At 37.1% G+C, this 23,672-nt stretch overlaps 1 protein-coding gene across 1 annotated transcript in view; it reads right to left on the bottom strand.

Annotated features, from left to right (window-relative positions):
* The window catches only part of VAV3 (vav guanine nucleotide exchange factor 3), a 176,301-nt gene that overhangs the window by 85,418 nt on the left and 67,211 nt on the right, over positions 1-23,672 (bottom strand). The window contains exons 5-15 of the mRNA XM_075508217.1: positions 22,824-22,932; positions 18,583-18,675; positions 18,415-18,483; positions 15,550-15,653; positions 13,383-13,482; positions 11,882-11,977; positions 10,132-10,200; positions 7,549-7,635; positions 7,004-7,089; positions 6,611-6,743; positions 6,173-6,282 (exon numbers count right to left, since the gene is read on the bottom strand). Coding sequence (XP_075364332.1) covers positions 6,173-6,282; positions 6,611-6,743; positions 7,004-7,089; positions 7,549-7,635; positions 10,132-10,200; positions 11,882-11,977; positions 13,383-13,482; positions 15,550-15,653; positions 18,415-18,483; positions 18,583-18,675; positions 22,824-22,932 — 1,056 coding nt within the window. The remainder of the gene's footprint in view (positions 1-6,172; positions 6,283-6,610; positions 6,744-7,003; positions 7,090-7,548; positions 7,636-10,131; positions 10,201-11,881; positions 11,978-13,382; positions 13,483-15,549; positions 15,654-18,414; positions 18,484-18,582; positions 18,676-22,823; positions 22,933-23,672) is intronic.

The following is a 23,672-nucleotide window of genomic DNA, read 5'->3' as shown; positions in this document are numbered from 1 at the left end:
TATCAGTAAATCTTGGGATTATTTCCTTACAATCAGATGATGTGTTCTATGTCCCTTGAGTTACAGGGTGTGAATTTACATCTAACTGAAACGGTAATTTTTCAAAAACATATTAGACTGTACCTGAGCTGCTGCACAAACTCTGTAGTGACCTAAAACTTAAATACAGTGTAATTACAACTAAAACCACTATTTTTTTGAGGGTTGTACAGCTTTCATGTCTGAAATCTCTTTTATTTGGATATTAAAAAAAAAATCAGATTCATTAACTCCATGCAATTAATGTGTACCCTAATCACTATAATGATCATGTATTTCCCACTGATTTTGCAGTCATTACTAATTAGACACGACGTTAATATTGCAATTTCAGTAACAATGTCAAAGCAGAAACTACAATCATAGTACTTCTGAAGGTGAAGTTTTAACTAAGTACATTTAAAAAAGGCCTGTTCCTCTGCCTGCAAGATGTTTTCATGCACGTCTCGGTTCGTGAAAGAGAGATGTTGAGTAAAGCCTAATTAAAAGGCGTGTTACGACACTGTTGCATGAGACTTTGCAATATTGGTTCTGTCCATCTTGAAATCCAGCAGTACTAAACTCAAGCTGACATGGCCCTGAGCAACCTAAGCCCTGCAGGAGACTGAGGTAGACAATCTCCACACACCCCTACCAACCTAAATTATTCTGTGATTACATTTTAAATTGCATTTCTGTGTAATATGTTGCTGTCTAAGAACATGTACTGAAGCCAAATCTGCTGATGGCCATTTTTAGAGTGGATTACAAAGCACAATTGAGAAACCAGAGAAAGACTTAATTAAATTAGCAAACTGGACATCATGATGACAAAATAATTCAGCACAAACGAGCATAAGATATTGCATGCTGTATTACACTAATGGATTCAGATATTAAGTCAGTGGGAAAATATAATATGTGGCCTTTCATGGAAAAGCTCTCTGCCATTGTGAGGAAGACAACACACACCTGCTCCATCCTGCTCCATCCATGGTCTACTGTGATCAAGAAACAAACTACACACAAAGAAGTATTTAGTGGATGGAAGCAAGTGTTTAGTGTCAACATGAGACAGCTGTAGTAATAATCAACAGATTTTCTTTCAGTATTTATTCTATCATTTCATGATGAAATAAAAGAGAATTAAACTCATCACAGCAGTGACAAGGAAAGCAGTTACCACATAATAAGAAATTAAGCCTGATAATTAGTCAGCTAAGTAGTTCCAAGGTAATATAACTGAGGTATATACACGCATACAATAGAGGAGGACAACTTCAACTTTCAAGGAGTTTTTTCTTTTAATAAATTCAATGACACATATACTAGTCAACTATTTTTAAAAATAAGCATTTTTAACATAAAAAAAAGCATCTGTAGGAGAGCTTTCTGGGGGAAAAAAAAATACCAATCAGTGCTCCCACCTTTAAGATAAGCTGAATAACATAAAATTATCAAATAGTTTATGTAATTTGTAGGTATGAGGCATTAGATATTTGTTCTGATTCTTCTGGTTGTTTTTAATACAGGAGAAAAGAGATGAGACAGGATACGCTACTACAAAATCTAACAAAATTGTCTCTCACACTCACCATCAGTTTTTGAGGTTTTTAATGGCTTAGTTACAGGAAATAAACCATGCACTTTATCACATTGCTGACAAACTTTCACTTAATACATGATGTCTCTAATTTGGCTGAGTAATTTGGTGCAGTAATTTGGCTGTACGTTTCTATTACTATGTCCTGGTTTCAGTTGAGACAGAGTTAATTTTCTTTATAGTGGCTGGTATGGGGCTATGTTTTGGATTTGTGCTGAAGACAGTGTTGATAATACAGAGATGTTTTAGTTGTTGCTGCACCAGTCAAGGACTTTTCAGCTTCCCGTGCTCTGCCAGGTGCAGAAGAAGTTGGGAGGGGACACAGCCAGGATAGTTGATCCAAACTGACCAAAGGGCTATTCCATACCACATGACGTCATGCTCAGTATATAAAACTGGGGAAGAGGAAGGAAGGGGGGGACATTTGGAGTGATGGTATTTGTCTTCCCAAGTAACCATTACACGTGATGGAGCCCTGCTTTCCTGGAGATGGCTGAACACCTGCCTGCCCATGGGAAGTAGTGAATGAATTCCTTGCTTTGCTTCGCTTGCGTGCGCGGCTTTTGCTTTCCCTATTAAACTGTCTTTATCTCAACCCTTGAGTTTTCTTGCTTTTGCTCTTCCGATTCTCTCCCCCATCCCACCGGGGGGGAGTGAGCGAGCGGCTGCGTGGTGCTTAGTTGCCGGCTGGGGCTAAACCACAACATACTATTACCTTAGATATGGAATGACTTTGCATTTAAACCAATGGTATTTGACATACTAGATTAAATTTAAATATTCCACGTCTGGTAAAGTCTTTGTAGTACTATCTTTTAAAAGGTGCTTATTTACCCATACAGCTATAGGCTCATCCATTACTATGAACAGAGTTCCAAGAACAAAATAGCAACTGCTCAAATTAATCATTATCGCTGTTAAGCAGCGCATCTCTTATGAGGCAATAAGCAGTTACGCTCCCCCTGTGCACGCAAAACTTCCATTCACATCAGTGAGGGAACAGGCACACCAAGAGAGAACTCAGCCATTTGTGATATGATGGTTCCTGTTAAAACATCCTCCACTGGTCTCTGCCTGCTAGCTTTACAAAAACCTCTCAAATTCATCATGTTTACAAGCCCAACCAAAGTTTAAACTTCAAGAGCTTGACTGCAATGTTAACTGTGCTGCCCCAGTGTCCTACTTCATTTTATTGTCATCCAGAAAATTCAGTGCTCCCAAATAACCAGCAAGTTTGAAGGTTGTACACAATGAACTTTTAAAAAAAAAAAAAGGGGGAGGGGGGGAGAGGGAGCAGGGGGGAAGGAGAGGAGGTGACCCAGCCTCAACTGTGGAGATTACTGTGAATAGGTCAATAGCATCAAATTAAGTGCAGCTGTGCCACAGTATCATTGCTGCTGAGGATGCAGTGTATGAACAGACTTCATCAACAACCCTCATGAAATGCTTAGGAAAAATAAAAATTGAGGTGTTTTGGTACTATATATTTTCTAAATAAAGCAATAGCCTCAGGAAAACAGCAAATACATACTGTAGCAACAGAAATGCCATATGAATAAAAACAATTTACTCAGCTTCTTATGACCAGTAACCCATCGTTCCCAACCCCCCTCATGACAAAACAACTCACCATATACCACAGTAACAGAGCTGGCCAAGAGGTAGAATTTTTTCACAGCTTTGTGAAACTAGTCTTCTAACAGAAACTTACTAGTCTGAAAAGTAGCACTCTGGAAATTGCACTGGGATTTCATCCTTCCTTCCTTCAAAGATTTTCCATATCAAGTGTGCCTAATGTATTCTTGCCCTCCAAACCTAAACCAAGTCCAGCCAGCAAAGCAGTATTCTCCTCTATTTCATACTTCATCAATAACATAAGCTTCCCGTATCTGGAGACAAATTCTCATCTCAATGACACCAGCATCTCAACAGTTGGTGCCTTTTCAGCAATATAACTATAATCACTGTTGTTCATACACTGGTATAAACATCTAAGCTCCTAAAAATAAAAAATTACAGCCTAGCTAACATAGTTATGCCAATAAAACTGTTCTAGTGGCAACAAGGTTAATTCTTAATTTAAAAATAATAAGAGAGATCCTAATTTGTTCTCTTGTTATGTTCTTAGATTAACACTTGCACAGACCTGACTTCATACAGAATGCTATCCCGAAGGCAACAAAACTGCATTGAAATTTCTGTCTGGAACTTAGTAAACAATATTTCTGATAATCAAAAAAGAATGTAATTCACCCCTTCAACTGTGCTGGTTTTGCAGTCTCAGTAAAATTTTTAAGTAATGAGAAGTATTTTGCCCATAGAAGCAGCAATTATAATTGAGTATGATGAATAATAGCATAATTTCAATCATGGCTACTTTTCAGAGTAGAATCACACTAGAACAGATAACCTACACAGTAGGCAATGAGACCCCTGAAAACAACAAATCAAACCAACCAACCAATTGTTCAAAACACTTGGCTTAGTTTATTCCCAGATACAAACTCTTGTGCCTCAGCATGCATTAGAAAATAATTATCGCTACATACACCAAGGTATGTTTTGTGACAGCTGCTGAGGGAAACATGCTATGAAGTCAAACCCATGTAACGGAGTTGGGGGAAAGGTATAAAAGCTTCAGAAAGCATAAAAGCTCCCCATTGTTTTCAATCCTAGTGGTTATAATATAAGGGAGCAAAAGCATTGCCCAATGCAAATAATGCCTCTATATTATGTTGCACCTCAGCCCTGACCTGCAGCAACCCTGCTGCTCCAGTTCCCGTGCCAGTGCGTTACGGCCTTTAATCACACAGGAAGAGCTTCAACTAGAGGTATGGGTTTATGAGAAGGACAAACATCCATGCAAGACAAGGCTGACACCACCACTCTCATTTTCAACAACCACTTCCATCTGCCCAAGAGGAAAGAGTAGCACATTAACTTGTTAACCCTTCAGGTCGCATTTGTTCTGCTCATGTAGGGCAACCGGCAGCAGTAAACCATTGTTCGCAAAGGCACACTCATGAACAGCTCATGAGCACTGGCTGGTGCCTAACACCATGTAAGGATACGTAGCTGCATGCTCTCACCACACACACAGCAGTGGGGGGGCGTCCTGCACAGAACCATAAAAATGTTTGGGAAGAACTGAGGATACACTCCTGGGAAAAAGCATAGCTGGGAAAAAACATAGCTCTCTACTGCTCTCCTTAGCTCCTTGGCTGACTTTTGTTTTGTTTGGTTGAGGGTTTTTGTGCACTGGGCCAGGACGCCTGAAGAGTGATCAACAGTTGCAATGCTAAAGCTGATAAATCCAAGTTCCTCATGCTTTTCATACATGTTTTATCTATGTTTAAGTAAATATCAATAATGACATTACAGGAAGTGCAGCAGGGAGACTACAGGGACAGAAAGAGGCGAAGTACTCAGCTTTCGGCACACATACAAATAAACACCTCTTCCCCTCCCCCCCACTATGCTACCCAGAAATTTTTGCCAAAACACATGCCATTTTTGTCTTCAATAAAAACCAGCAAGATGGGAACCCTAGTAAACAGGCCTCATATCTGTCCAGCCTAGCCTCTCCTCCCTTACATTTTCATTTAAATCATTAGCACTCATCATACTAAGCTTTAAAAAAAAAAAAAAATATATATATATATATATATAGTTTATGAGCGAGTATCACTCATATCAGCTCATATCACTCATATGAGCTCATAATAGCCTTTTTTCCGACTCCACATACCTTTACAATCCCATCCAAAACAATCTTTATTAATGCAGTCTCTCTGTTTTCACTGGGAGTATCTCACTCCCCCTCACACTTTTTTTTTTTTAATTATAAAGCAAGCATCATCCTGTCATCTGATTCCCTTGTTCACATGTTTTAAATTTAATCAGAATACCTGAGGTGTCAATAATCATGTTTGTCTTTCTGACAAGAATCAGAAATAGAAATAAAGCTCATGCTGCATAACAATAATACCATCTGCAGTGCTGCATTTGAACAACTTACTTTTCAAGAAGTCTAAAGCAACCTCCTCTTTTAGTTGAAAACATATAAAGGAAATCAGCCTTTTGAAACTAAATTTAATAAGCCAAGCAACTTGATCCAAATACTAAACAATAAATTAGTTAAAAGCCACTAGGAAAGATGCCAGGATCCCCTCTCAAATCATCAGTATCACCTTTCAATATATTTCAATTAATTAAAATAAAAATGGGAGGGGAAAAAATGTCACTATTATGTTAGATATTTATTGCTAAAATAATTAATATTTCCCCTTGGTTGCTTAAGACAGTATTACTAAAACAGTCTTAGCAGCAAAGTTGGAAAGTAATACATAGCCTAGAGTGCCCTCTTTCTTTTCCAAGAGGAGTTTCAGGGAAATACTCTGTTCATGAAGATGTCAGTCAGTTGTTTCTCAGTCAAAACAGATAACTAGGCTGTATTAAAAATATCTAAACATGAAAGCAGTTCAGCATAATTTAAATTCTATCCTAACACATGTGATGAATGCAATTCTACCTTAATAAAAATATACTTACAGAGCCATCTGAAATTGTTCAAGCCATTTTTTCTTCAAGTCTTTAGTTTTGCAATAAACTTCTAAACCATTTTGACCTTGGATATGAATGAGGTAGAAGCCATAAGACCACTGCATAAAAAGATTGGCAATACGAAGGTCATCAGTTACGAAGAAAGGAAGGGAAAAAAAAAAAGAAAAAAAGAAAGAAGCATTTATGTTCCTTAATTCCCTGATTTTGGCAACAGCAAGACCAGTTTATTGTGTTCACTTAGGAATTACTTAAACATTTGAATTACAACAGAATAAACAAAGTTGAAATCCCTGAATATTCACTTCAGATTATATTTAAAACATAAGAATTTGTAAATAAATTCTACATATATTCTGAACTCCTGCAAAATGTTTCAAACTGCTGCTAAAAATATACATTTTATATTAATTAGCAACAAATATTTACCTTCTTATTTTCTTTATCAGTAGTGGGGTTATTTGTAATTTTGTATTTCTGAAGATCTATTATTTCCTTCATTTCATAATTATCACCTCTCCGTTTGCAAACAATTACAGCTAGATCAAACAAGAAGATATGCCTATGAAAATACAATATAAAGATGGTTAAAAACACTCCAGAAAGCCAAAACCCAAAGTCTTATTTTGCACACCTTTGCCTGTGGTACTTAAAATTTTGAAGGTGAACAACTAAATTACTGAATAACAAAACAAAAAACACTGAAAGTACTTTTGCTAGAGACTTACTAGTGTTCTCAAGAATCATTGAGCTGACCTCAAATCTAAAAAGATAGTTACTTTACAGGCTTTTAATAGCAAACACCAGAAGTCATGCCATCACCTGTCTTGCCTCGCACGTTTGTCTAACGTAGTTATCCTTATTTCCCCATCACCTTGAGGTCTTCCATACTGTAAGAGGGAATGATTCTGAAACAGAAGTAATATGTATGATTCAATATAGCAAAAGTGTCAAGATGACGACACATTCAAATGTTAGACCACTCACTTCTTTTACCCCAAAAAAGGACTTTTCAGGCCTGAAAACAACATCTTTTCCTCACTATCATCTAAACTAAATACAATAAAGAATCGGTCCATTCCATTTTTGTCTTCAAATGGGAAAATTTTTCCCATTACAAAAACACTTGAGTCACTGTACAAATACAAACCTTTAACTATGCAAATATATTTAACTACAGCCAAACCCCCAAAATAGCAGATTTCTGTACTTAAATATTTGTGTCATTCTAGACCAAGCAAAGCATACCTATACTTAAACATCATCCAGAGTACCATAATCTCATATGAAATGAGGAAAAAATACATCTGTCAATATATTTGATCAAAAGTGATTTAAAACCTGTATAAATGAAAAATATCACGTACCAAATTCTCTATTGATAGTTGAAACTGTTTAATTTCACGAAGTGTTTCATTGTCTCTCTTTACTTCATTTACATATTGAGCCAAGTCCTAGAGCATCAACAGAAAAAGGGAGAAAAAAACCTCTTCCATAACAGACCACTTTAATACATTATTTTGGCAACTTTATTTCTAATTTTGTCTTTCACTTTTCTGCATATTTAGTCATTTTTTTAAAAAAAAAATGTTCAAGAATTGCCAATATGTATGCCTAAATAAAGAAGGAAAAAAGCCTCTGTATATCTTCAATCATATTTACAACTTTCTCCATCACACCTATTGAAATACAAATTTAGTAGCAAGAAAGAGGGAAACACATAATAAATTGATAAAAAGGGCTGATTTTTTCTGATTTTCATTAACATCTTATTTTCAAGGTTAAAGATGGAAACGTAATTTATGCAGCACATTTATGGTCCAAAAAAGCAGTCAACAACATCCAATATCTGAGAATAAGACAGAAGGTAAATAGAACTACATAGTAGAACACGTATGTAAGGCAGCTCAACAGCAGCATGTAAGGTGTAAACATATCGTAAGCCCGGATACTTACTAGGAGAGAGGCAGCTAATGCCCCAGTAGTAGGATCTTGCTCTCACTGTTGCACGGCAGAGAGAAGCCATTACACAGCACATTTTAAAAGGGGCTTTTAATGGGATATACTACCTGAAGTCACAGGTTGAGATCATTATTGTCCCCTTTACCAGAACATGTACTGTACACATTTCACTAAAGCCTTTAAAATGCTCTGAAGATGCTTGAGTAATAGTGACAATTTGCTGGGGCTTCTCTGTTTATGGCTAGAGATGAGGAGTGAGCAGGAGTGGTAATTGGTAAGGTCAGAGACGCCGAGAGCAGCAGCTGGAAAAGCCACTCTGATCTTCACAACTTGCTTTTACAGTATCCCTTCAATATGGTCACAAATTTGGAAGGTGGGAGAAAGATACATCTTCCTAAGACGTTTTTAATCAGAATCTAAGAATAGCTGCAATCATTATGCTAGCTTCCCAAATGAATCTGTGCAGGATACATTCACGTCAGTCTTAAAAGAGTTAGTGTAGAAATTAAATAACCTCTTTTCTTGCTGCTAAAAGAAATCTGACAGCATAATACTTCCTAGAATTTCTTCCTTGGGGGGCAGTACCACTTTGCTGGCAGTTTTTCCAAAGACATTTTATTTTCGAGCAGACACACCAGGGTTTTTAGAAGCAACATACCGATGCTGCACAGTTACTTCTACTACACTGGCAGGGACTATTGTTAAGAGGATACAGTAAATCGGAAGGGAAACTATGCTGCAACCTTAAGGAGAGATGCTCATACCTGGGGTTTTTTGTGGGGTTGGAGGGGGCAGGTTGGTTTGGGGGGTTTTTTAATTGGCTGGTTATGTCCTGCCAGCCAGCACATAACTGCCACAGGCACTTTGGCAAGAGATTTCTTAATTGGTCTTTTACTTTCAGTCCAATAGCCACCAAAAACAATGAAGCAAGCCAGCAAATGGGAAAGAAAAAGGGGGGCGGGGGGAATAAAAAACAGGGTTATCTTCCTAGCCAATTAGCAGCAGCCAGGATGCATGGCTTGCCACTAGATGGAAGCAACACTGTGCCATCCCATTTCAGGCAGCTCTCCGTGGGAGGTTATCATGGTGGCTCTCTCTGCATTCACTGCACTAAAGTGGATGACAAAAACAGGGAGCCAAAGATCTCATTTGTGTTCCAGGCATTCAAGGCAGACAGTCACATAATATGAGACAGCTGTCTGACCCAAAACTAACCTAGCCTGACTTCAGTATCTTCTGTGGACCATACAGAGAACAACAGAAGGAGATATGACCTATGCTGTATTGGCTTCTTTCCCCCTTTCCCCACACAGGATAGAAAAAATTTCACAATTCCAGCACACGTCAGTCACAATTCATGCCGTGAAGCCAACTGAAGCAGAACTGTGCTTCATTTCTGAAGCTGTGCAGAGGAACACATAATGTATTACCTTATACATAAGGCAGTACAGCTATTCCATAAAGCATTTGTTTGTACCACTTGCAGGTGAACGTACAGTGACAGATACTCTACCTCCAGAAAGACACTACTGCTTTCAAGGTAAAGCCACAGAGATCATATTAAGATGACAGAAAAAAAGTCTTGTAAAGAAAGATAACTGTCTTCATCTCACTGGGAAACTACTGACCTTGATTAGAATTGACTTACGGTGGCAGAAATATTCCAAAAGTTTGGAAGTGAAACCAACATTATTGAGACACCCGTCTTTCATCTCATTATATGACAGCAAATTGATGTAGAAGTAAACTGAAATAAGGAAGTTCCATTTCATAAACCCCCCCCTTCTGAAAACTACTGAACTTGTTTCCCAGACTTGAGCAAAGCTTTCAACTATATACTTGCCCTGACATACTCAAAGCTCACAGTGACCTGTGAAAGCATGTTCGACCTGCTGTGAACAACATTATCTCCTGCAGGAAATATAGTTCTGAGCTACCATTTTAACTACCAACAAAGACATAAACACTTCATTGCCACGAATACTTACCTTCATTGCATCAAGTGCCAGTTTTAGATTTGCCTTCTCCATGGGATCAGTAGTGTGCTTTACCAGCTCCTGTGGACAGAGCAGTTAAAAAAAACTTTTCATCCACTGTCTGTCAGTTTATAAATTGAAGTTGTCATTGCTTATCCCCACCCACCCCACCACCCACCCCCCAAAAAAAGAAAAAAGCCAAAACCAGAAAACACAACCCAAGAATTCACATTTTTATTCCCACAGTGAGCAGCCTATAACTGAGTGGGGACTACTGCAAACAGATAATTGGCAAGTGTTTAAGAATGATTGCTGTATAGCCTAAACACTGACTTTAGCTGACAATAAACCATCATTAGAAGCTAATTTGGTCTGTCTAGCACTTAAAATTTGCCAATCAGATCATTACTGTATGTGCATGCTGAAAGCACCGGTAAACACCTGAGTTCATTTGCACATGACTACACAGTATATCATCCCATTCCAAAGCATGCACTTGTCTGCAGAGAGGGATGTATGCTGGCAATAAAAATCTCAGCCGAACTGTGCAACTGCTTAAAAGAAGTCACTGTCTCATTATGCCTAAGATAAAGCTGACTCAGAAGACATATTTAAATCAAATGTAAATGTTTAAAGAATTTTTTTAGCCACTTCCCATATGGAAAATAAAGGGGCTTTTTTGGTTTTTATGAAATGAAAAAGTAACCTCTTGGGAAAACAGGTTATTTCTTCTTTATAATTTAAGAAGAGAATTATACATTTCAGCTAACATAACAACTTGCTAAAATCCTAGGAAATAAGTATTTATATGTCACATTACAATTCTAACAATTTACTGGATTTTTTTCTTTCAAAGTCTATAAAATACTTCTTTCTTGTACGGTGTATACTATAGTGTCACACATTAGAGCATAGTGACATATTGTATATCACCTTTTCATAATATACAGGTTGATTATAAAATCATGACTCAGATCTCAAATTTTTTTAAAAAGCAGTTGTACCATTCATTTTGGGTTTTCCAATTTTCCATTGATCAAAATATTGATGACTCATTTATAGAAATATCTCAAAAAATTTAATATTACAGAATGTATGTTGCTCTGCAGAATCAAAATTATGTTTCACATACAAGTAGTAGATCTTTTTAAAATGACATTTTACAAGCATCAGCAGGGTTGACAGTCTAATATAGTAATATATTTCTTTGCAGCTGAACTAATGAGTCTCCTGGCACAGCTGCCAAATTAAATTTATAAGACTCTCCACCCTTATTACAGGACTAACTGCAAAAGCTAACACTTTGTGAGTTATAACAAGAAACATTTCAAAATATATAATTGTATATAATATATAATTGGCTTTATTGTAACTTACAGCAGCAAAGAAGCATCTTAAAAGTATGCTGTAAGTATAGTCCAGCTTTCTCTTTTGAGTGGTAATGGTTCATATTTCAAAGTACCATGATTATAGTTTGGTACTGCTAACCATTTTAAACATACCAAGAATGAAAGGTGCAGATACTGAGGAAAAAATTGTGTTTTATTCTTTTTTTCCCCAGATATGCTTCAGCTCAAGGAATGATCTCTGTAAGAAAACCCACACTTGAGTGGATTTTATTTCATAACAAATCAGCCTCAAATCTATGGAAATGTCAATCACTCCCCTTTGATAAAGACCTTTAGCTCTCATTCTTACAATCATTGATGATAAACAATCACAGTTTTGCTCTCAGCCCCCTTAAATTTCAAAAATAAAATACCTGGAGCAGTAGGTGATATTTTAGCACTCTCTGCATTGGAACCACTAAAAGATCCCGCAATGTAAATTTCCCGTTATTGGCCCTCTTGGAACATTCCTAGTTCAAAGCAGAAGAAAGAATAAGAGTTAGAAAATAAAAATATTCAAGTGATATATATGAAACTTCAGTGACAGATGGGCCAAGCAACTACATTAAGCTTGAGATAAAGAATATCAACAAAACGAAGGAAAACAGTTGATATGGCAATAATAGCTAAGCAAAAAAAGACTGGGTCTAGACACTTTTTCTTCTATATTTCAACAGCACGAGAAAGAGTAGAATAAACATCACAAAGACAACAGAAATTAGGCATTCCATTGAACTAAAAAAGACATTGCCTATAAGCACAGTGAAGGTGTCAAATATTACACCTATCTTCAAAAAAAGCAAGATAATCTTGGAAACTACAGGACAGTCAGTCTCACTTCAGCCCCTGAAAAATTATGGAGCAAGTCCTCTTGGAAGCAATTTCTGGGCACATGAAGAAGGTGACTGGGAATATCCAGCATGGATTTACCACAGGTAAATCAATGCTTGACCTACTTAACTATTTCCACAATGAAATGGCTAGATCTGTGAATGGGTGGGGAGAGTCTCCCTTGACTTTTCCAAGGCTTTCAACATCATCTCCCACAGCATCCTGATATCCAGGTTGGGATGTTACGCTCCAGATGAACAAACTACTAGGTCTATGAAAAACCGGCTAGATCATGAGGTTCAAAAAGAGTAGTGACTAATGTTTCCTACACTACCTGAGGGACAGTTGCAAGTAGAGCTCCTCAGGGGTCTGTCCAGGGACCCCTCCCATTTAATATCTTTAGCAATGATCTAAAGATATTAGGAAAAGGAAGCAGGAAAAGACAGAGGACACCCACAGCAAGTCTGAGGACAACAACAGACTGGAGGTGCAGGTGACACTCTTCAAGGCATGTCCAACAGGAACCTCACAGGAAGGCAACAAGGGCGAAGGCAAAGTCCTTCACCTGGTATGCACTAACTGGGGACACACTAACCCAGCAGCTCTGCTGGAAAGGACCCAGGGGTCGTGGCAGACAGCAAGCCCTGTGAGGCTGTGGGACTAGGGCTTGTTCAGCCTAGAGGTCCCTCCCAACCCGAGTGATTCTGCAATTCTGTGTTCTCGGCTGAGATGTCACAACAAACAGAAGGGTATCGCTGATGATCACTTCCCAAAAAAAGCCCTAACCCTACTGATGTCAGTGGCAAAACTCCATTCACTTCAGTGCCAGGATGTGTACTGCAACAGCCCACACATTCATTTGATCAGAGGCTCCAAAAAAAATGAAAAGGAAAAGAAACACATTCACCTATCAGTCCAGCTAGTTTTTCAACATAAAGTTTTTGACTTGGATGAAAGCAGGGGATATTCATAGAAACATGTGGGGTTTTATATATGTATATATGTATGTATGTGTGTGTATACATGTTAAAAAAATACTGATACCTCTAACTTCAATTTAACATCTTCTTTTGTCTTAGAGATGTTGTCTAAGCATGATATCGCTATCTCCACTTGACTGCAGTACTGTCCATAAATAACCAATCTAAATCAAAGCAAGAGATAAAGAATAAGAGGAACATTTGTTTATTTAAGAACAATCCTTGATCATTTTTCACAAATACATCATTAACAATCCTCCTTTCAAAAGGAGCAGTGCCTAAATAAGCAAGGATAGGATTTAGCCACAGACTTCAGTGGGCAGCATGAATACAAGGAAGACTATTCAGGAGCATACAATTTTGATCTACCTTCAAAATGCTATAAAATCACTGCAATTTCCTTTAATATTCATATGTATATGTTCTGATAAATACAGGACTCAATAAAAAGCACCGTAACTGCTGTTTAACAGAACAACAGTCTGTAGTAATTACAAGACTGTGGATTTCCAAGGTTGTAATGAATAAATTTTGTAACGCAGGCTTAAGAGGATTAATTACAGCTATCCTTTAAAGAACTTGTAGGTTACCCAAACTGATCTAGCTCCAGCAGTTTCTACAGGGTTATATCCTGTGAGCTCTCAGATCAAAATAATAGTGTATGAAAACTTGAGAAATTTTCAACAGTTGTCAAGGGCAGCAATGCTTCTTGAAGGAGCCTGGTTTTATGACAGGAGTTTCTTGCCCCCATCTGGAGTGCTTCTTTCTGCTAGTCCTATTGCAAAGAGTGCTGTTTCCTTTCACCTTTTCATATATTTCTTGAGGTGATTCCTTCTGTATGCATCAAGTTCCTTTTTTGGGGGTTCCTATGAGCTTTCCATTGGGGTCTCCTAAATTTCTTCTTCTCTCACCTAGTCTTTACCTTTTTTTTTTTTTTAAATTCTTTTTTCACAATTAAAGTGATGATACTGATTTAACGCTTACCACTTCTGATTACTTTTAATCACTACATGGTTAAGACACTGAGTCTACTTCCATCTGTTTCCTTTTCATATAATATAAACTTGAGGTTTCTTCTCAGTGTCCTTTGTTCCCCTTTTAGCACACATTTCAGAACTACTTTTGAAAGATAAGCATTTTCCAGAACAACTTCTTGTCCCCTAATTCCCTTCTACAGCAGCAGAAAGTCTAACAGCCTGGGAAATAACTGTGTCCTGCTCCAACATAAAAGCTGAGACAGAGGGTCTCCGAAGGCAAGACTGTTTATGGGCAGCCTGGGACACCCTCAGAAAACAACTGTTCCTCAGAAAACAACTCTCCTGTCCAATGTTTTCTGGATGCTGCTGTCCAATTTCTCACAAGCTTGTTATTACTACAACAATCCTCCTTCCCCATCACCCTCAAGCAAATCCAGTTAGCTCCCACAGGTCTTTCCCGCTCCAGTCCCAGAAGGAACTAATTTTTAACCACAACCCAAGGCTTACTTCAAGGTAGGTCAGCACTGCAACCCACAGTACAACTGTTTTTCAGCTAAGTACCACAGGCATATAAATTCATCTATACAGTCCAACAGCTGTTCAGTGCTGGCAGAAAAAACAATCTGAAAAGGTGGGTAAAAAAATTGGCAATTAGCCTACAGGGCATGGCATGCTGCCACAGCTATCCTGTTATCAGCTTGGCTGTTCTTCCACAGTTTGAAGGTAGAGCATGTTTGCTTTACTGTCACACCTTTGACTGCATGGTAGGGTAAGACCCTAGTCTCTTCTCTCTTCTCTTTTGCACCTACTTTCTCTTCCTTCAAGTTCTGACCTCTTCTGCTTTCTTTAACCTGAAATAGCCTTAATATATATCCTTGCCTTATTTTGCCCCTTCTTCCCCTTTTATAACATTTTATCTGTTAAACAATACAGGTACATGCTATAAAATACCTGGGATTATTTGCATGAAAAAAAATGCCATGCAAAATAAGTTATTTAAGTTTTGTTCACAATATAGATGTTACCTGTCTATGTAACAATATTGCCAAAACTGGGGGTAAGAAGAGGGAGGGCTCATATAGCAATAGGTTACATTTTGACTTCCAGGCTCACAATACCAAATACTAAATTAATAAGCATACAGATACCTAATTCAATCCTGTTTCAGAAATATTCATCAAACAAAAATATGGTAAAATACTTTACCAAATTGAGCACAGATCATCACAATTAGTAAGAGTACATAAATCTTACCTTTCCTTGTAGTTAATAAAAATTTGATATAGGTTCTGATCATTTTTGTTAACAATGGAATCATTGATGTCCTGCGTTAGATTCCTGTGAATTTTCACCAAATCCTTAAAAACAGTAATGAGGAGAGGGAAAGGTTTTTAAAAACGTAATGACCTAAAGCTTTGAATATAAAAATAAATTATTTCATGTTAGATCCATTAATTTCAATAAATTGGAAAATAGATCATTTGAGAGTAGAACCTAATTTCAAGGTTTGCCACATCTTCCATATAGTGCGACAAGGAAAGCTAAACTCCAAGAACTACCTATTAGAGACTAATTTATTCTAGCTTGGAACATGGACTGTTAATTCATCTTCATTTTATAATGATAATTTTAAAATTAAGCAAGTCAAGTAAATGCTTTAGTGACAAGATAAAGTAATGATTCATGTCCCTGAGCTGTGAAAAATTAGTTTTGTACATTACATTGGTCAATTAGTGATGTTCTAGTGCTAAGTTAACTGCAATCATAATGACTTTCCCAATACAGCAGGCAACTAATGGCTGAGGGAAAGGCAAGAATATTGCAGAAAGATTTGCTCCCTGAATATAGTAGCAACTCACCTTACTTGTTCAACTATTATACAAAAATCTGTAAGCAACTATAGGAGATTACATCAGCCTTAATACTGCATAGATACTGTCAGAGAATTCACAAGAAATTAAGTTAAAACAGGTTAAAAAGTTTGAAATCAGCATAACCCACTGTAAGCGGTGTGCACATGTATATACATACAGATGTACATACAAATGCATATATATGTGCATAATATATACACATACATATATGTATACAGATACACATACAAATATAGAGCCATGCATACATACACATAGGACAGAACTTTGAAATCTGAGCCCTAATGAAAGGCACTCTCTTCAGACTGGGGAGTAGTTTGGGGTGGTTGGTTTTGGGTTTTTTTCTTCTTAAAAATAAAATATATTTTGACATCAGCAGATGATTTTGCCCAGCAAGCGTCTTTCAGAGTCTATATAAGGAATATAGCATCACCCTAAAGCACTGATCCTTCACCACAACGCTTTAACAGAGGCAAATCCATCCTGTTCTGAGAACACCACACTTGCTCTCCACATTGCAGTTTGCTACAGAGCTCTGTGTAATAGCTATTTTTAGTTTAAAACAAGCTTCCACTGCCCTCCAGCCTTCCTGCTGAGGAACTGCCACAGAGACAAGGACTGAGCAGAAAAAGTGTTTGTACATATTTTTGGCTTAGGCAAGCCCTATATTTCTTTTAATGTTTTTGGATGCCTATGAAATGTTACTGGAGTCAGAAGTAAACACAATCTTGTAACAGCAGAATACTGAATGCTGATAATGAAAAGCGAAGTAAAACAACCTAAATGTAACAGTTTACTACATGTCTTCCTAGTTTCAAATAAACAGGCTTTGTTCCTTTTACTCCTCTTATCTGATCCCCTTACATTTCTTTAACAAGTAGTGAGTACGCTGACCTCTCAGTTTGTGCTTACAGCGTGTAAGCCCTTTTTATACCCCTGTGCAGTGTTTCACGTTGGCTGGCTTTAGGTCTTTTAACGCACATAAGTCATCGTGCCTGGGCACACAGAGCCTTAGGAAAGAGGTTTACAGTAACTTAGGTAGGGCACGTCAGGGCCTTATTTGCAATGAATAAGAAACATTAACATAGGACTGAATATAAATTTGTTTTCAAAAGCAAAGGGATCTCTATGGGAAGCTGACATACTTCAAGAAGACAAGTAGGTTGTTACTGATTATCTGTGGCAGTATTTTGGACTAATATTCAAAGAGAAGGAAATTACAGCAATTGAGATTCAGGGGGAAAACTTTAATAGCAGGACAAATATGGCAAGTTGTCAGGTATCATCATCAGTGTAATAACTGTCGTAATTTAGCTTCTGTCAGGATGGTGCTGGAACAGCAACTAAAACATTGGTACAGACCAGGTTCCCACAGAATAAAAAAATCCCCAGCACCTCCTCCTACAGCCCTGAGAGCCTGGGGGACATGCCAGAGATGGCCAAAACAGAGGTGATCTTTTAAAGGCAATAAAGTTTTGATGGGGTCTGTGGGCCACACTCTGGGGACCCTTTCTTTACAGTGTGCCTCATAAAAGAACATTCCTTTCATTTGCCTGTGTTGAGAGAGGCTTCAGACCATGTCTGATGTCTTCCTTTAAAGTCAGATTAAGTAAAGACATCTGTTGAATACTTACATCAACTGAAAATATACATAAATTGTCAAACTATTATGACTAGGACAAAAATAAATGGAACAAAGTAATAATCACAGAAACCTTTAAGATTTCAGTCAAATAAAGAGGTCTCCTAGATACTTCACAGAGGATTTCCTTATCCTTTCCAGTGCCAGATTCTGAATCCAAAACTGTGGGTTATCTTAACTTTAAAATGTCTTCAGTGATGACAGAGCCAGGGTAGATACAAGGATTTGCAGAGTAGCCATAGAAATCCTAATGAAAGCACTAGGCAACTTAAGAGGCATGACTTTGTACCATGACTAAAATGCCAGCATATATTAGAAGATAAGCCATCTTCTATAAATTATTAGCTTCTATGGGTCAAAGATACTCCATCCAGTGTATAACCACTCACTGACACAATAATACTATTTCTCTTAACCTATTCCCTCAAGCAGAAAAAAAAATGAAATAGTGTGCACATCCTTTCTTATCAACTACCCTAATATCTACATAAATGCATTGTGCACCATATTTCAAATAACCATTTTGTGCAGTAACATACAACACAAATATATCATAACCAGCTATGAAACTTGTATCTGTCCATTAAATATGCAATTACTTACAGGAATGTTGATGAAAACAGTATCAAACTCTGATGCTGACAGAAACCTTTTCAATGGCACCATGAAAAACTGCAAGGAAAAAAGTTTATACATACATCGACCATGTCAGTGTATTTTCTAGACTGTTATAAAAATACATAAGTAACAATTCTATAAGTAGTATCTTACTTTCTCTATCGATTCCAGAGTTTCAGTGTATTTCTCTTCAGTTTGCTTTATTTCAGCAAGACAACAGCTTCTTATGTCATTTTCAGTATATTTCTGCAATTACAATGGAGTCAATTTTAAGTCATTAATAGGCACCTAATGGATAACAAATGTATTTATTTGTTTAGAATTAAGCAATTAGGATAACTGCTTCCTGAAATTTTCTGAGTACTGCAGCCTCCAAAGATGATAGCAATAACCAAAAATATTTTAATGTTCAATTAGCTGATGACTTTAAGAGTTGTACTAAAATTCAGCATCAAAGGAATATTATGAAAAGTTAATGTTTAGACATAAAACGCTGAACTCTCTGCGTGTACTTTGGAAACTGAAATACAAGGTCACATTTAATTTACATCCAGACTGAGAAATCTTATTTAAAATACTGAGCAGTTAATAATTCCATTAAACTTAATGGGACTAAATCATGTAAGTAACTTTGCATTGCCATAAATATTGGATTCAGTCTAATCCCTGCACTTATTTGCAGATTTTCCCTTTTAGTTCTCAAGGGGTGCTTTCTCCTCAAACACAATAAGAGTACATCCTCGAATCAGGAAGTGCAGTGACCTCTAAGTTCAGCTCTTGCATACGTACGCACGTGTCTTCAATGAGACCCTGGGATTTTTCCATGTAAACCACCAGACTCATAGGAAATTGAAGTAATTATCAGCACTCTATAAAAATAGTTTACAAGCACTCTTACTGAAGATCAGATTTACAGCATTACAGCTTCAATAACTTGCAAATCTGATTTCAAATAAAAGAGTAAATACCTGGAAGAAGGTATGGAAGCATTCATGTCAAGCAAGACTTAAAACATCTGGAGACATATAGGTCAGCTCAGAGACCTGACACCGTAACTGGATAGGCTCTTACAATTAAAAGCAATAATTGATCCAAAATGTTTTCTCCAAAAACAACAATAAGCAGTGGCTTAATAAGAAAATAGTACTGTTGCATCCTTTCTGAAGCCTATTTATCAGTTTGTAACATCCTTCCAAGGCGTCCTTCAGCATATCCCTGACTGTATCTTACCTTTTTTCACCCAGTGTAGGGAATCCACATACTGTAGTAGACCTGATGACTAGATGTTACTCAAATACAGGGGGAGTCAGGACTAGAAATTTAGTACTACAGTTCTTTCTATTCAGAAAAAGACTTTTAGATTTTGAACAAAAGACCTTTCTCCTCCAGGAATAGCAAAACTTCTAGACTAAAGTTTTAACAATTAGCTCTTAGTATGTCCAAGAGCTAGGCTCCTTCCACTCCCTCTCTCTGCTATCAGTCTACTTTACCCACCTGCTAAGCATACCACAGCAAATAGGAAGCCACACTTAAACTGTTCATGAGTCACATACAGCTCCTATGATATTGTTTGGCCACCTATGAAGAGTGGAAAATGTATTCCTACCGCCTAACCTAGATGCCAAGTTGCAAATCATACACGCACATAAAGCTTCTTTCGCTGTTGGCGCTTCTGTTTGCTCTTTTGACATATCACCTTTACCCTTCTCTCTGTTTGTCTCCATGTGACTCTACAAGCAGCTCCTGCAACTGGAACATGGCTTCTCACTCTCATCTACTAGGTGCTGCATTATCTCAGAAATTACTCTTTAAAACCCAGTTGGTGCAGTTATTAATTTTCCCACAACAAACATTAAAGTGCCGTCCTTATCAGCTGCAGACAGAAGTAACCATTTTGCAAAAATACAGTCATTATCAGTCATTATCTGTCATTATCAGTAGAAACGTATTTTGTGAACATCATCTGATGATCAGTGTCATCTCAAAATCTATCATTTATTCCCAAATTCTTTGGCAGGGGCAACCAGGCACTGTCACAGTTAACCGTAGTTAATTAATCTCAGTAAACTATTGGAATTTGACATTATTCACGCTTTTAGGTTTTTTTCACCTTTACCTTTGTGAGCTCAATACTGTTCAAACTGCTTGCAGTATTTGCACCACTACAGAAGTTGTTGTACCCAATAGGAGTTTATACCCATTTGCAAAATGTGAGGGTTTATTGTTCACCAAGTCCCATATGAACAATGCAATCAAAATCCCAAGATTCCACTTAAAACAATTCACTTCAGTTTTGTGCTCACCTAACCCAAACAGATCATTCACATAGGCACTTTTGGCAGAAATTAACATATTAGTTTTCTAACTGTACCACAAACTTCTAGAATTTGAGTGCAATAAACAAAAGGAGAGAGCAAATAAGAAATAATGTGTGAATACCAGTACAAGTGAGAAAAATTGCCTCTGAAGGTCAGCTACTGCTAGAGAAAATTTAGCAGAACAGTTTACTTCGCAAGATAATGATGATCAATCTGGGAGATACAAAGCAATTCTGGCTGCTATTGGAGACTCTGAAAAGTATTGGGTTCTTCTAAAAAATCTACTTGAACATTGTCCTGTGCTAGTGGTTTTTATATGCAAGGAATTCTCACATAGGATTCTAATGAAAGAACTGCGCAAAATCATCATGTTAGCATGCAGTGTATTTATAAACCTGAGAGGAAATCATCACAAACCAGAAATAATTACCACATTCAAGAAAGCTGTCACAGTAAAACTATTGTAACGTCTCAATTCATTACATGTTGTGGAAAAAATATTTTGCTGTACCAAGTTTTCAATTTTCATTTACTTTCTATAAGAAACAAATACAAATCTGTTCAATCTGAAGTATCTAGGCTACAATGCAACTAAAATTAGAACGTGAAAGTTCTGACTGCTGTATTAATCATTTGCTAGAAACACGGATATGCAAGAGTAACATTTGCAACAGGAAAGAAAGAATCAGAGAAAGTTTACACACTACCAACTGCCAGAGATTAGCAACTATTACAGTTGAGGGGGGGAAGGCCACCCACACCCATTATGTGAAACCCAAAACTTAACGCATTTGGAGTTTCAGTATAAAATAAAAACTCAAAACAAGATCACAGTAAAGATTTCCTATGATTCAAACGCATTTCTAAAACATCCTGCCTGCAAGTGAATGCAACTTCATTAGATATAAAACAGTGCTTTTTCAACTCAACTTTTTATTTGGTTTTCATTGAATAAACCTAAACTTTAGGAGGCAAAAAAAATTAAGCAAAATGTGAAAAACTAACATAACTTCCTGCTTATCTCATCTTTAATTTACAGGCATTACCTGCAGGATTTTGTATTAACAGAAAAACAAGCTTGAAAACAATATTGTTGTACTCAAAACAAGGCAGTAATCTTCCCAAAGACAAGATAATGGTAACTTTGGGGAATCATCATAAAAGCAGAGAACACAAATCACATTAGGTATCTCCTGTACTTGTATTGAAAAGATGCACAAGGTGTTAAAAAAAAAAAAAAAAAGATCTTTAGACTTGTTCATGTAACTATATTACTAAAAAGCAATTTGGAAAAGTAGAAGCAAGTTTCCAACTTAAGACAACAGGAAGCATAATACAGCTTCATGTCAATATAGAGGAAGAAAACAACTGTCCTAAAAAACATATCCTGTCATGGCCACAGACTAACATTTTCCAGATCAGAAAGCACATCTCTGAAGAAGGGCAGACAAGTACATTAGGGTTTCTCCCAATTAGCAAGTAAATTTTATTGCCTAAGTTTAGATTTTTTCAAAGACAGTTTTGAGACTGACCATGGTACCTTTATATGATAAAGTGAATAAGATACTTATCCCATTCTCAGTAAGACCAATCTAACTATCAACAAAAAACTACATGGTTGAATAAGCAGGAATTTCATTGGTATGAAACAATTATCAGTTGTCCTTGTTAGATTAGTTGCCCAAATTATGGCTGAAACAACAACACTTCACAATATTATAACTTAATTTTTGGAGTAGGACACTTTGAACTAAGCAGTTAATTTAATTGCTCTTAAAGTAGCTGGTAAATCCTACCATTCATAACTGGCAATCTCAACAAATTAAGTAATTACTGTATTTCATTTTAAAATTACATTTCTTTCAAAAAATTACCATAGTTAACATTCAACCCTTTGCCAAAACAGCCTGTGAAGTCTTACATAGGAGACAATGCACTGCACGTGACAGCTCCGGATGCAACTGAGCATGAGTGAAGTTTCAGTGACACTAGCTATAAAGAGATAATTTCACAAACATTAACTTTCAAAAATATAACTGCTATTGTTCGAAAATAGCTAGGAATTGGCAAACATACAGGTTGCTGCGCTGCTTCATCTTTCATTAGGTCTTCATAAACCTCCCCACCTTCATCTTCTCCATAGACGCAATCATACAACTCCTCATCTTCATCAACACCCGTTTCACTGAAAGGAAAAAGGAAAAGACAGTAAAAAAAAAAAAAGCTGTGCAGCACAGGCAAATTACCATCAACTCTGCAAGGAACCTCTCCTCACAGGAAAAGATTTCTACAGTAAACAGATTAATTAATAGAACTATCTAGTGAAAAGAACTCATTAAGGGAAATTAAGTCCATTAATTTTCTTTCCTCAACGCATTTAAAATATGATTGAAATCAACACAATGCTGAAGACTGCACGAATTTAGAACCACACAGGAACCAAACCAGGCACCAAAAGCAGCTTGTCAGGACAGTTTTGTCATGAGGTACCATCCAGCTGCTCTCTTCTCTTCGTCCCTTTTCCCACTACATCCAGTGAAGAGGAGCTGCCTCTCCTTACTGCCTGGCATCCCACTGCACTGGGATGTAAGACATTGGTACAGGTATCCTTGCTTCCAAAAGAAAGGATTATCTGGGGTAAAATACACTAAAGACTGCAGAGCCAGCAGCTGAGAGTCTATACCTCCACACCATAAGCCAGTATCTTGATCACCTCATGGCAACCTTCAGCTACCCAAAAATGAAAAAAGCCTTTCAAACTGAAAATCAGACAGTTCAACAAAATAGAGCATGCACAAGAAGTGTCCTCCTATTACCCAGACTACAGAAATACCTGCACTAGGACCACATCAAGCCCATATCTCTCTCACTCACATTTCTTAAGGTATGTCTACAAAAGAACTCTAAAAGATAATGAAAGTAGTC

This window comes from Mycteria americana, chromosome 7, assembly GCF_035582795.1.
Source record: "Mycteria americana isolate JAX WOST 10 ecotype Jacksonville Zoo and Gardens chromosome 7, USCA_MyAme_1.0, whole genome shotgun sequence".
Classification (NCBI taxonomy): Eukaryota; Metazoa; Chordata; class Aves; order Ciconiiformes; family Ciconiidae; genus Mycteria; species Mycteria americana.
The sequence above is the reverse complement of the archived record's forward strand: the minus strand, read 5'-3'. Positions and strand labels throughout refer to the sequence as shown.